Below are 14,444 nucleotides of genomic sequence, written 5' to 3'. Positions count from 1 at the left end.
TCGGGATCTGTAGTGTCAGCAATGGTAAATGGGGAAAAAATAAATAAAAAAATCCCCTACAAGGAAGGAAGTTGAGGAGGATGCTTTTGTGGCCATGTGTGGCATTTCTTTTTAATTTTGTTGAATTAGATATTGACTGCCACAGGGAAATTCTGGGACCATTTTTTACAGAACAATGCTGCTTTCATGGAAATCTAACAATTTTGCGTATTACACGAGTAGCCTATTGGCAGCTATAACCACTAATCTTCAAACCATCTTTTATTAATCATGTTATACATGATTTTCATGCATGTACACAAACTACTGTATGACACATGGGAAAAGCTGTCAACAAATTTTGAATAATACTTAAATTACATATTTTAGTGGTAAAGATTTTTATATTATATTATATTATATTATATTATATTATATTATATTATATTATATTATATTATATTATATTATATTATATTATATTATATTATATTATATTATATTATATTATATTATATTATATTATATTATTAAACCTAGAATTTATTATTATCATTCCCCAGTTTTTCTCTCATACTATTCAAAGATTAAGGTCAGTAAGATTTAACTTTTTTATGCTTCTTTATTTGATCAGTTACTCAAGAAAAATATTGTGAAATATTTTTACCATTTAAAGTAACTGATTTTATTAATCATATTCATAGGTTTTTTTTGACAACTGTGATACGTGTGACATGATAACATGTGATTTTTCAGGATTACCTGATAAATAGAACAGCATAAATGTCTGTAGAATAAAAGAATAAGAAAACAGCCAGACACCAAATTTGTATAAAATACATGAAATAAAAAATAAGTACAGGGATACAAATTCTCTGTCTGGCTGTGGAACCAATAGCATGTTTAAGTTATTCCTATTGGCGAACAGCCTTCACGAAAAAGAGAAGTCATATTTTTAGCATATGAGACATTTACACATGAATTAGTGACTTAGTAAGTGTACAACAGCCAAGAAAATGATTGTTTTTCTCTTTGTTATCTCATCAAATATACATGTAACAAGTAAGTACAAATACGTTTTCATTCAGCAGTGCAATATTATAAAATATTGTGTACTATATTTCAAACCTGTGCAGTTGAAAAAATAGTGTTAAGTATTTTTTTGTTGTGCTTTACTTGTCTTCTTCCAATTCTTTTCTTATTTTATGCATAACTCTAGCAAAATGTAGAGATTTATTGTCTATGAAGGTACTTTACAAAGTCCTTTAAATGTATCTCATTTTAAGGATGTTCAAATTTTTGACTGGAAAATAAGATCCCGCTTTATATTAGGTGGCCTTATCTGCTTTGTACTTACATTTGAATTAATCATTTGATACAATGCATTTTTGTGTACATACATGTTTTTACATCGTACTTATATATTTAAAAATACATTATGTAATTACATCTGTAATTAAATTTATGATTACACTGTTGACCCATCCCTTACACCTTAACCCACCCTTAAACCTACCCATACCACTAAACCTGTCCCTAACCTTACCCCTATCCCACCTCAATAGCAGCAAGTGTTTTGTAATACAATATGAACACAATAAGTACACTGTACTTATTTTTTGATGTAAGTACATAGTAGTTAAGGCCGCCTAATATAAAGTGTGACCAGATTATTATTATTTTTTTAAATGCTATAATGAATACTGGTATTGTTGTGTTTCTTGTGCTGTATTGCTCCTCTAAAGCCAATGGAAAAAAATACACCTTTTCTTTCTCTGTCATCATTCACTTAATATTATTTGATTAGTTAAATGGTCCATTGTGAAAGCATTCTGTATATGAAAGAATCAGGAAAAATGTGAAAACGAATGAGAAATCTAATAATTTGGTGCCTTATGACTGATAAAACTAACAAATGTTGAAACTTCTCTCTGTTTATGTGCTGTAGCCTGCAGCGAATCATCAAAACTGGTGGTTGGACAGGTTGGGGATACAGTTACTCTTCCATGCAAATACGACATTATCACTAATGGCCTATTGAACGTTTGCTGGGGGAGACATCAGTCATGGTTCAACTGTGAGAACACTGTTATCTCCTCCGATGGCTTGCAAGTGACCTACAGAGAGTCACGCAGATTCAGCTTTGCCAGTGGACTGGACCGAGGGGATGTTTCACTTACCATAAAGGCTGCTCAAAAGAGGGATGCTGGGATGTACGTGTGCCGTATCGAGATCCCTGGACTTTTCAATGACATTAGTTACAATATCTATCTGTTTATTAGCAATGGTAAGTAACCGCTCGGTTTGATATCAGTGTTGTTGTGCTGACACTGTGATGATGTACAATACTCCTGTTCTTCCATAAAAGGACTGGATCCAATGAGAGTCATCTCAGAGACACAACTGATTCCTGCAACAGCAAATCAGGAAAAGCAAGGTATGAAAATCCTTACTTTTGCAGAAGTGCTTCTCAAGGGGTCAAATTCTGTCATTTACTCACCCAAACCTGTATGAGTTTCTTTCTTCTGTTGAAAATTAAAGAAATGATTTTGAAGAATGTGTGTAACCAAACAGTTGCTGGTAGCCATTGACTTCCATATTATGGAAAAGCAAAAAAAAATACTGAATGTCAATGGCTACTATCAACTGTTTGGTTACGCACATTCTTTCTTTTGTGTACAACAGAAGAAAGAAATGCATACAGCTTTGGAACGACATGATGATGACAGTTCGTTATTTGCGAACTGTCCCTTTAAATTGATCAAAAGTGACATTAAAGACATTTATAATGTTCTGTTTTAATTGAATGCTCTTCTTTTGAACATTCTGTTCTTCAAATAACCCACAAAAATTTTAAGCAGCTGTTTTCAACATTGATAATAATGTTTCTTGAGCACCAGATCAGCATATTAAAATAATTTCTTAAGAATCATGTGACACTGGAGTAATGACTGCTGAATAAATTACAATTTAAAACTTTAAAATTGAAAACAGTTATTTTAAATTTTATAATGTTTCTACTGTATTTGTGATTGAATAAATGCAGCTTTGTTTTCAAAAACATAAAAATCAATAACCAACACACTATTTTGCCTGCATTTCCATTCATTCATTTCACTGATTAATTAATAATTCATTAACCAATGCATTTATTGACCATATTATTAACCATAATTTATAACATGAATTACCAATACTAACATTGGAACACAATGGTCGGAAAACATTTCACTAGTGGTCAAAAAGCGCTAGGATCATATAAGTTCAAATAACCCTAACTAACCCTTTTTTGTTTTAATACAGTCTACTATGTATCAGACCCAACCACATTCATTACTGAGCTTTATATCATATCAGAAAAGACAACTGCAGGTATGAATATAATCATGACCACATTTAATCAACACTGAAAGTGATTCAGCAATATAAAACAATACATGAAAAGAGTAAATATAAACGTAATGATATATTTCAGAAGCTACTGACATCTACATTGAGGAAGCCGTTGCAGTGGTCCATACCGAGGTATTGCAAAGGCACTTTGCATGTTCTTACCTACAGTTCTGCATTTGCTGACAGTTTGTATTTTGTCTTGAATATGTTGTAGGTAATTTATGTATGTATGTAAATGATTTACATACAAATTGATTTGATATGTTTTGGACCTGAAGAAGGTGTATTTTGTGTCTCACTCTAGGATACAATGGAAAAATTTGTCATAAATACAGTAAGAGTGGGGGCCATTGTCTTCATCCCAGGTTTAATCATCGCACTTCTGTTCAGTAAGTAGCAAGTAATTAAATTTAATGAGCTAAAGCTCTGGAGAAGTATTAAATACTTGTAAAAAAAAAAAAAAACATAAAAAGCTCATTAAATCTCTCAAGAACATGTACAGATCACATTTCATTCTAAACTCAAAAGAGAGTATATAATAAATGATAATGATAATGAAAAAGAATTTTTCTTTTTTTTTTTTTTGACGTTATTTTTAATGAAGCATAATTTTGAAAATTACTTTTTGTATTGTTGAATAATATGTTGTAACGGTCATTCTCATTGTCAAGTTAAACATCAATGTATTGTTATGCAATATAGGGGATGAAATATGTGACCTTATTAGGTTGTCATGTTCACCCAAATAAACCTCTGTACCCAACTATATATAGTTTGAAAAGTGTATTGAACATTTTATTTAATGCATGAACAAACACTTGCTCATTCCATATGGCTGTGTGGAAACTTCTGCAGACCCTCGTGTTGCATACAGCGTTAAATTTGGCTCTCAGAATGTGCCTCCATGGCTGAGTGGAAGTGAAAGAGGTGACTCACGGCCCGTTTTGCTTACTGTGCATTAACACGTCTATCTGAACGCTTTGCCCTCAGGACTGCGGCGCTCCAGAGGACACACCAGCTGCATGAGAATATAAAATCTAACAGCCTTCCCGGCCCATCAACCACACAGGATATGGTTCTGAGGTCACTATGACTGTGTAAAAAACCACATGCATGGTAACATGGATTTTTTTGTTGTTGGTCTCAGTACCTAATATTTATAAAGCAATTGATCAGATTATTCTAAATCTTAGATAACTTATTTACACTGTGTTGTTGTTTTTTATTTTTTCACTGTAATAGGCTAGCCTATGAAATGTTTGTTACTTGTATCTTCATATGTAACGTCTTTTTGTAAAAAGCTTCCAAACTCTAATCTAATGTCATGCATCTCTTTCTCAGAAATCAATTACTAAATGTCCAAACTCCATGTGGGATTAAAGTTTTCAGTTTGTTTGGAAACGCAATTTGATTTATCACACAATAGCGGCCTCTTGTGTTCAATGCAGTTGCATAAAAAAAATGTCAACCTAAAAGTTTTAATAATGTACAAAAACTTAAATCTTAATAAACAAAAGCCAAAAAAACTCGCGTGTCATGTTTAGTGGCGTGTGTTTTAATGTTAATATGTTTTTACAAGTCTCTCTTTCGTTATTTGAAGTTGACCACAGAGTAGTAGGTCACATATGGAAGTGAAACTCTAAAAAAGAAGTCTGACTGCACATTTAAGAAAAACTGAGAAGGTGTCATGTGCATGTTAACTTCCGCATAAAGGGTTATCATGTAGGAAGAGAAATGAGGTTGTCTTGAGCATTACTTGCAGAGAGGGAGAAACCTTTTCATCATGACTGATCTTCACAGCTGGTTCTTTGCATCCTGGGTTCTCTGTTACCTCACAAGTGAGTTTCAGATTTATATTGAAATGTGGTTACATTCAGTAATTTGTGACAGTGAGGAAAAAGTTTAATATATAATTAAAATTAATATTTTAAAATATATTTTATTTATTTACCTAGAATTTAATTATGAAGTAACAACTAAAATCATTTTAATGCGAACAAGGCACATTATCTAGAATTTTGTATGTTAACTTCATAAATGTTTGATATAGATCAAATCTAAATATAAAATTCATGGTTAGTAAAAAAAAACAATCTCTCTCTCTCTCAGTTTCAAAATGCAGCGACGTCATTGTACAGAGTTTCGAGGGTGAGAGTGTCATTTTGCCATGCAAATATGACAGCAAATATCATGGAAAATGTCATATATGCTGGATGATAGGAGACATTCCCAATATGGGTTGTGGTAATGAAATTATTGGAAGTGATGGAGATAAAGTGGTGAGGAAAATATCATCCAGATACCAGCTGGCGGGAGAAATACCACATGGAGACGTGTCTCTGACCATCCTAAACATTGAAAAAACAGACTCTGGAAAATATGGATGCCGCATACATGTGCCTGGACTGTTTAATGATGAGTTGTATTACGTCCACTTGATTGTTAATGAAGGTAAGTGTTGAAAGCATAGCTTTCCAATGCCAAAACACTTGAAATGACTCAATCCCAGTGATTTAATTGTTTAAAACAATCATTCTGCTAGTGGACTACTCCTATTGTATTTTTTAGCAAGGATAAATTAAATTAATCAAACTTGACAAATTTATGTGATGACTGCTGCTAAAACAACCAGCTGGAATAAATTACATTTAAAACTGAATTTCATTAAAATAGGGGGAATGTTTTTATTGTATTTTTGATCAAATAAAATAAATTCTCTTACAGTGTAGATGTAGAAAACCTTAAAAGCCAAGATTTAAGAAAAAAAAGTAGTAGCCTACGGTTTTATATTGAAATACACTTTCTTTAAAGCACTTATTCCAACAACATGGGAAACTACATCCCTGTCGAGCACCACATCTGAGCATGAAACTACGGGAGTTTTCAGCACTGCCATGACAGAGGGTACTTGTGTGTTTATATGTGAATATATGTGATTTTATACTGTCTTTGTGAATCTGTCATGGCTGAATGATGAAAACATACCACACTAAAAACTAAAAAGAAGGTATTTTTGGGGATGATAATGAATAGATCAATAAAGACGTTATCTGCCATCATTCCGTCATCACAGATTAGATCAGTGCTGTGTAAAGTCAGTCCTGTCAGCAGTTTTGTTGCTCGTGTGAGAGTATGAATTTTTAAAAAGGAACATTGTACGTCCTGTTTCAAAGCACCTGGTCCAACCACACCAGAGCCTTTGGTAACCACTATTTCTGGGCTTATATCCTCTGAATCAAAGACCACTGAAACTTCAGGAGGTATTATGATTTTAACCCTGGCAGTGGATCTATAATGACTGAAGAAAAGGTTTCATTTCTGAATAACTGATTCAGTTCTCATTATTAATAATGATCGATTTTGACGAGTCAGAAGTATGCACTTGCATGTTGTACAAATATTTAGTCATTAAAGATCTCTGCTTTTTAAAAGACATTTAAATTGGAAGTTTAAAGAACATTATGTGACATTATGCTTTTTTTGTAGTAGAAACGAACACAACACAAGAGAGTTCTTCATTCGCGTTTTCAACAAATCCTCCAGAGAGCAGCACTTTTGGACTGCGGCCCTCCGACACAACATATGGTATAAGAGAGCAAATCATTTTATGATATGTATAACTGTGTGTAGCAATTGTGTGTATTTGTGAATATGCTGATTGACCGTTGTGTTTTCATTATAAAAAAGAAACCTCATTTGATCATCATGAATCATCCTCCATGGAAAAAAAAGATAGTGTGAGTATTTCACCACAATAGAAAGCCTCAGATGTTTTTGAAACATATTTGAAAGAATGATCATTTGATATCTTTATACTGATTTGTGTTTTAAGGTAAATACATCTGCGGTGATTGTGCCTGTCATCCTGTCACTGCTGGTGTTGATAGTCATTGTTGTCATTCTGATATGTGAGTCCAAAGTGCATTCGGTCAATTCACATTTTTAAATTTCACAGCAATATTCGTTGAGTTTGTTCATTAGAAAATGAAACTGTGTTTCTATTTTCAGTGAAGCAAAAGAAGAAAACCAGAGCTACGGTAGACATGTAAGTCAATCCTGGAAGTGCTAATTATACTGAATTTAGAATGATTCAAAACATTACCTCTAAAGTTATTTTGATTAAAAACAAATGGGAATTTACTGCTTGCATGATACTGCTAAAATACAACCACTCGTCACTTTAGACATACTACTGTCCAAATGTTAGGGGTCAGTAAGATTTTATTGTTGTTATTATTATTATTATTCAGCAAGGATGCGTTAAATTGATCAAAAGTGATAGTAAAGACCTTAACGTTGTAACAAAAAAGTTCTGTTTCAAATAAATGCTGTTCTTTTTAACTTTCTGTTTATCAAGAATCCTGGGAATGTTTCATGAGCAGTAAATCAGCATATTTTTCTAAAGGATGTGACACTTAAGACCTTCTAAAAATGCAGCTTTGGCATGACTGGAATAAATTACAATTTAAATGATATTACAGTTATTTTAAATTCTAATAATATTTCACAATATTGCTGCTTTTACTGTATTTGTTATCAAATAAGGACTTTCAAAATATATAAAAAAATCTTTTAAACAGTAGTTGTCTTATAATCTTGAAATTATTTAGGCAATAATGTTGTGCATATTATCATTAAAAACTAAATTAAGTGATGGGTGAAATGCATAACAGAATCAAAGCAAGTACAGTATGATTCTTCCATTAGGTCACCTTATGTGACCTTATATGTTATGGGCATTGCTGGACATTAAACTAAATATTTCTCATAATTTTTGTCCCTCAGAACCCAGAACTCGGAGAACTCTGTCATCTACAGTAACTCTGGCAGCAGCGTGGGCCTGTACAACAGAGAGATGGCTGTGGAAAACATCTATCAAATACAACCTGAAAATGAATATGAACAGTGGAATTAATTCACATGTACTATTTACCTTTAAGTTGATCAGTGTGGACTTCTTGTCTTCTGTTGTATTTACACTGTGTTTATAACAATGTGACAGCTATTGCTGATCAGAGAAATTATTGCTCTGGACTAACCTTACTCTGATGTCTAGCGGCTAACATACTGCAACACTATATTATTATTAAAACTAAGTTAACTAATCTAAGTTTGAATGCTTTACTTTATCTTAACCTTTCACTGCGTTTCACAGTTTACACCAATTCAGGGCTGCGGAAGTGCTGACATGGGTTCAGAGAAGTGATAAAACCGAATACAATAGAAGCTAAATGGTACAATTCAATAGGTTGAACAGTGTTGATATCACATTTTCCATTGATAATGACAGATAAAAATGTTCTTGGTAAAAAAATAAAAATCATATTTGTGATTCATATTTGCCGACCATCTTTACGCTGGTTCACAACCTCTTATTACACTCATAGTTCACACCCAGAAAACTTCCTTCCACCATCACAGACCAAAAACATTTGATTAACTACCATGCAATTTTTCAGAAGTATGTTCTGCAATGTGAATACATAACAGAGGAAACGATTTGTGCAAATCAGTAAACTCAATACATTTTAACAGATCTGAGCATACATACTGTTTAAAAATTTGGGGTTAGTCAGATTTTGTAACGTTTTTTGAAAGAAATCTCTTATGCTCACAAGACTGCATTTATTTGATCAAAAATGCAGTAATATTGTTAAATATTATTCCGATTTAAAATAATAATAAAATGTCATTTATTTTCAGCAGCCATTACTCCAGTCTACAGTGTCACATGATCCTTCAGTAATCATTCTGCTGATTTGCTGCTCAAGAAACAATTATTGTTATCAGCGCTGTAAAGAGTTATGCTGCTTAGAATTTTAGTGGATTTTTGTTTTGTTTTTTATTTCACATTAGATTTTTTCACAATACTTTGAAATTACAAAATAATTTGAAATCTCTTGTAACATTACAGATGTCTTTACTTTCACTTGTGATCAATTTTAATGTGTCATGCCATAATAAAAAATTATTAATTCCTTTTTTTTCATATAGAATATATAGTATGAGTAGTTTGCTTGTTTTAAATCGGCCAATATACATTTCAGCATTTGCTAAAGGATTCGTCAGACTGATTCGTGAATCATGAATCTTTTCAAACTGAAGTCGTGTATATTTTTTGTCGGCTTCAACTTCATGTTATTTCTATCTCACCTTATTCAGTTCTGGTCAAAGTTCACAACTCTGGTCTAAATCAGATACGATTCTTTCTTGCTGTATTCAGGGAATTTACATTGATTCAATAGAGGTATTGTAACTCATTTGGGAAACAATTTAATACTATTTAAGCTTCCTAGATCACTTAACCTCATGAATAATTAGCTGTGTCTGCATTGCCACACAATCATTGTCACAATTCAGGCTCAAAACACCTGAACAGTCTTTAGCTGTCTCACTCTGTCAATGTTTGTTCAATATTTAGTCCATTCCTTGAGTCTGATGAAGAATTAGCTGGTTTATCCTAAGATCCAGCTGTGACTGCATGAACATTTGTGGCACTTTGTTTATCAACAATAGCAAACACACGTGCCACCATGGACATGGCGTGTGCTGTGTGCAGGCCCACTGAATCATTCATGGAGCCTGTTTACAGCCACATAGCTAAGATATCCAGATAAAACTCCATCACACAATGGCCCTGTTCTTCGCCGCACAACTCCACCTCCAGACGAGGACTGCAGATGGGTCAGTGGCCCTGTCCTTCTTGGAGATGTCACAGGCGCAGAGCTGGAGAACACAGCCGCTCTTTCACATGCACTCCTCTGCATAACCCTGGTGCCTCCCAGCACGAGGCAGTGTCGCCTGAACTCCACACTGGCTGCGCGGAATGGCTGCTCCTCCCTGGTTATCAGTACTACGCTGGATCCTCCTCCTCACCATTACAGGCAAGAAATGCACTATAAACCTTATAATATTTACCTCATAACAGAAATACAAAATACACTGCAAAAATAATAATTTTCATAGCTTGTTTTCCAGTACAAATATACTGTAAACAAACGTATAAAACAGTATAAGATGTGATTGTTTTCAGAAATTGTATAATATATATATATATATATATATACATATACATAAATTACATTTATTTTTATAACCCCAGTGTATAACAGAGTTCTTATTTTAAGTGTAATCTGAAAATAAACTTAATTTAGGATAGGCTATATTTATTAAAAAATCATTCTTTTTTTTTTTTTTTCTTTTTCATGCTTATAAAATAATAAGTAAAAAAAAAACATTAGAAAATAAAAGAAAAATTATAAACAAAACAGAAAGATTTGCCAAGATGGTTAAAATTCACATATAAACTAATGCAATGTATTCACATTCATATCTAAAGAAACCTTAGGTGAAATCAGGTAAATTGGGAATTTTTTTTCCACTGAGATGACTTGGAAAAATTGTCCTAATTAACCTGAATTCACCCAACTGCTTTTTTTATATATTCATTACATGAACTTATACAATGTATCCACATTCATGTCCAAAGGAACCTCTGAAATGTTGTTAACATTTTTCCATGCAGCTCATGGGTCCTCCGTGTTGGCGTTTCTCGTGACAGAGGGCAGCACAGTGATTCTGTCGTGTCATTACTCAGTGAAGCACCATGGCTTGAGCCACGTCTGCTGGGGACGGGATTGTGGAACGTTCTGGTGTAACGACATTATCGTACAAACAGATGAGTATGGCGTCATCTCCAAAGTCTCCGACAGGTACAAGCTCATCGGAGACGTCCTGTCAGGACAAATGGACCTGGGGATCCAAAAAATACAGAAGACAGACAGCGGGCCGTACTGCTGTAGAGTGGACATAGAAGGGTTTTCAATGATAAGAAGGTGTCCTACACATTGAGGGTCATGAAAGGCAAGTAATGCAGATGCTTTAAAGCTGGATAAGATTTGAAGAGCTCCGTATTTGAATAAATCTTCATGTATTTTCATTTTTTAAGCTCCAACAACTGTGCCTCCAACAACCACGACCCCGATTATTACAGAACCACTGGAGACACAGACAGGTGAGGTGCATTAAAGCAATTGTTTTAGAAGTTATTTCAAAAGTTGTTGAAATATGCGTATGCATATGCATTTCCAGAACAGAAATCTAAACATTGATGAATCTAGGTTCAATACAGATGGTCCAGAATATAGAGTTTGGTGTGTGTAAGTGAAGACTTCTTGATTTAGAGCAGGAGAAAAGCTAAATTTAAGAACAGCACATTTAAAAATGCATTGCAATTGAATTCCAAAGACACAAATAGATAAAGTATAATAAAATAAACACTTCAGTGTGTATTGAGTGCAGTCTGAAAGAACAGAAATTATGTGAGCAAAATATCCCATATCTCAGAATTGAAAAATTATGGTTTTGCCTACAGTGTCATGCCTTCTGCTGACTGCTTTAACAGTTCATTCCGTTATATGTGATTTGCATCAGTGTCATGCAAGTTTTTTTTCCTAGACCCTTGGTTTTACCATTCAGTCAAACCACAATATATGATGAATCACCAGTTGCATTTCAGTTGCACTTGTACAAAGTGTTACCGTGTCACGAGAGACCACACAGAGCAATAACTCAAATGTCAGAGACCCTTGTGGGTAGAGATAATGGTTCTCACACATCGACCAGCATGAGAAGCAAAAGCGATTTCTTGAGTTTCACTCTGAATTTCCTAGTGTCTTCACTGTCAGATCAGTCCAGAGGAGCAGACTCATCATTCTCTGACATTTCCTGGCAGAACGTCACCCATGTGCATTCTGGGGCTATGGTGAGTAACTGGTGCTTGTGCACAGTATATAGAAAATGATTCCAATGGAACTTCCTCTATACACAATTATCATTTTAGTCAATGTAATTATCAATTACAATAACCAATTCAATAATAAATACTGCTGTTTAAAAATCACTGCTCTCCATGTTAAAAAATATTGATTATGTATTATTATACATAATTAAGAATATTGTGAGCAATATTATGAGTCATTATTGTATCTTGCAACATATAACTGCCAGCATGCTGTATAAAGTTGGTTACATCTCACCTATCTATTACTTATATACAAACTATTTTAAAAGTTTGGGATCAGTAAGATTTTTTTTTTAAAGAATGTAGTACTTTTATTCAGGATGCATTAAATTGACCAAAATTTGCAGTAAAGACAATGGTACAGACAATTTCTTTCAAATAAATGCTGTTCTTTTGAACTTTTGAACAACCCTGAGAAAAATGTTAAGCAGCAAAACATTGATTTTTAACACCAATAATAATAATAAATTGTTATTATCAATGATTTCTGAAGGATCATGTGTCACTGAAGACTGGGGTAATGACTGCTGTAAATTCAGATTTTAGAATTACACTTAGAAATTGGCTATTTTAAATAGTAATAATATTTCACAATTTACTGTTTTTTTTATCAAATAAATGCAGTCAAATTAAAGGGCATATGTATAAATAGCAGGGTGGAAGTAACGTTTAAATCATTTTGCTGAGGAACTGAGACTTTTTATGACATCTGTTTATATAACATTGTTTTTAAACTGAACTGAAAGCTGAAAATGCCACTTAAAATGATGAAACTCTTGTAAATTTGTGATTTAAAGATGGAGGAGCCGATCTCTAGGATCTCACTACAGATAAACATCCCAGTTCTGTCTCTGTCTCTCAGTCTGCTACTGCTACTCTTGGGAGCACTGGCCCTTTTGACCTTCAAGCGTACGTATAGCACCCAGTTATGAATCTACTGGACGTTTGTTTAATGAAAATGCTATTATAAGTAAGTTACGATCATACATGTATCTTTACTGAAATTAGTGTATATTCTTATTCAGGTGGCTTTTATGGGAAGGCCTTTGACAGTGGGTGGTAAGTGTGATTGACACGTGATTCACTTTGAGAATACCACAGTGCCCTTTGTATAACCAGTATAATCACAATGACTGCTGTGTTTTGAACCCTCAGTTTCTCAAAGGAGCCCCGACACATTATTTATGAAATACGCACAAGAAGACCAGTGGAGGAGAACATCTACACCCTGGAATAGACACAAAAACCACCTGTTTTTTTTCTTAATACATACACAGACATGTACACATCTTGCAAGTCTTTCATTTTGCTAATTTCTGATTTGAGAAGGGGATAGTTCACCCAAAAACGGATGGAACTAGGGCTAACATATTCCAAAAAGGTTTATTTTATATGTAGACAAAGACAGACTTTTCATTTTTGTGTGAAGTATCCCTTTAAGTGTGAAAACTTCTGTATAATTGTAAATATATGTCCTACACATTTTGTCTTTTTTTTTTTTTTTTTTCTTTCTTCTTTACATTAAACATTTTATTTAAAAATAATAAATCCGGAATATTTGCTAATGATTTTGTTCATTTGTCCAGCCAAACACACAAATAATGCACAAATGTGACCCTGGACCACGAAACCAATCTTAAGTCGCTGGGGTATATTTGTAGCAATAGCCAAAAATACATTGTATGGGTTAAAATTATCGATTTTTCTTTTATGCCAAAAATCATTAGGATAAAGTAAAGATCATGTTCCATGAAGATATTTTGTACACTTCGTACCGTAAATATATCAAAACTTCATTTTTAATTAGTAATATGCATTGCTAAGAACTTCATTTTGACAACTTTAAAGGCGATTTTCTCAATATTTAGATTTTTTTTTGCACCCTCAGATTCCAGATTGTCCGATCCTAACAAACCATACATCAATGGAAAGCGTATTTGTTCAGCTTTCAGATGAAAAATGTACACTTAAGACTGGGTTTGTGGTCCAGGGTCACAAATCTGAGCACTTCTCACCACCATGTCCATCAGACTGGCTGTTTGATCCATTAATGTATTGGTCAACAGAACACTTTAAGTATCTGATCTTCAATTTTAGCAATCAGGGTTCCTGAGTTGAGTTAGAGTGGTCACCAGATGATAGCAAGAAAACACAGATGGTACCATGTGAAGAACTATAGTTGCTGGAAGTGTCAAGTGTAAACATCAAGATCCAGAGGAAATGGAGAGAGCAGCTGGTGCCATCTAGGGGATGTCATAAAATATAGGAA

At 33.6% G+C, this 14,444-nt stretch overlaps 3 protein-coding genes across 11 annotated transcripts; all 3 read left to right on the top strand.

The window, feature by feature from the left end:
* The first annotated feature begins 991 nt into the window (after window positions 1–991).
* On the top strand, window positions 992–4,889 carry havcr2 (hepatitis A virus cellular receptor 2). Of its 2 annotated transcripts, XM_058758823.1 has the most exons (7): window positions 992–1,041; window positions 1,928–2,266; window positions 2,348–2,416; window positions 3,283–3,351; window positions 3,455–3,504; window positions 3,677–3,761; window positions 4,363–4,889. In XM_058758823.1, exons 1-7 carry the CDS (start codon window positions 996–998, stop codon window positions 4,404–4,406), a joined length of 702 nt encoding a protein of 233 aa, XP_058614806.1. In that variant the 5' UTR covers window positions 992–995; the 3' UTR covers window positions 4,407–4,889. The 2 variants fall into 2 exon arrangements, with proteins under 2 accessions (XP_058614806.1, XP_058614807.1); XM_058758824.1 differs by lacking the exon at window positions 3,283–3,351.
* Window positions 4,890–5,034: 145 nt separating this feature from the next.
* havcr1 (hepatitis A virus cellular receptor 1) lies at window positions 5,035–9,084 on the top strand. 8 transcript variants are annotated; one of them, XM_058758356.1, is made up of 9 exons: window positions 5,036–5,210; window positions 5,482–5,823; window positions 6,184–6,276; window positions 6,546–6,632; window positions 6,862–6,957; window positions 7,060–7,109; window positions 7,205–7,280; window positions 7,381–7,417; window positions 8,158–9,084. In XM_058758356.1, the coding sequence occupies exons 1-9, from the start codon at window positions 5,156–5,158 to the stop codon at window positions 8,285–8,287; spliced, it is 966 nt and encodes a 321-aa protein (XP_058614339.1). In that variant the 5' UTR covers window positions 5,036–5,155; the 3' UTR covers window positions 8,288–9,084. The 8 variants fall into 8 exon arrangements, with proteins under 8 accessions (XP_058614344.1, XP_058614339.1, XP_058614338.1 ...); XM_058758355.1 differs by having other exon boundaries at window positions 5,037–5,210; window positions 6,859–6,957; XM_058758361.1 differs by lacking the exon at window positions 6,184–6,276 and having other exon boundaries at window positions 5,035–5,210.
* A 1,011-nt stretch (window positions 9,085–10,095) lies between these two features.
* Window positions 10,096–13,724, top strand: timd4 (T cell immunoglobulin and mucin domain containing 4). Its single transcript, XM_058758626.1, is given in 8 exon segments — window positions 10,096–10,256; window positions 10,898–11,188; window positions 11,191–11,235; window positions 11,321–11,386; window positions 12,045–12,136; window positions 12,973–13,084; window positions 13,201–13,234; window positions 13,331–13,724. Coding segments are annotated over 8 exon segments (780 nt in total). The 5' UTR covers window positions 10,096–10,198; the 3' UTR covers window positions 13,413–13,724.
* Window positions 13,725–14,444: the final 720 nt, after the last annotated feature.

Source organism: Onychostoma macrolepis, chromosome 21 (genome assembly GCF_012432095.1).
Source record: "Onychostoma macrolepis isolate SWU-2019 chromosome 21, ASM1243209v1, whole genome shotgun sequence".
NCBI lineage: Eukaryota > Metazoa > Chordata > Actinopteri > Cypriniformes > Cyprinidae > Onychostoma > Onychostoma macrolepis.
Note: the sequence above shows the minus strand (reverse complement) of the source record. Positions and strands in the feature narration are given on the sequence as shown.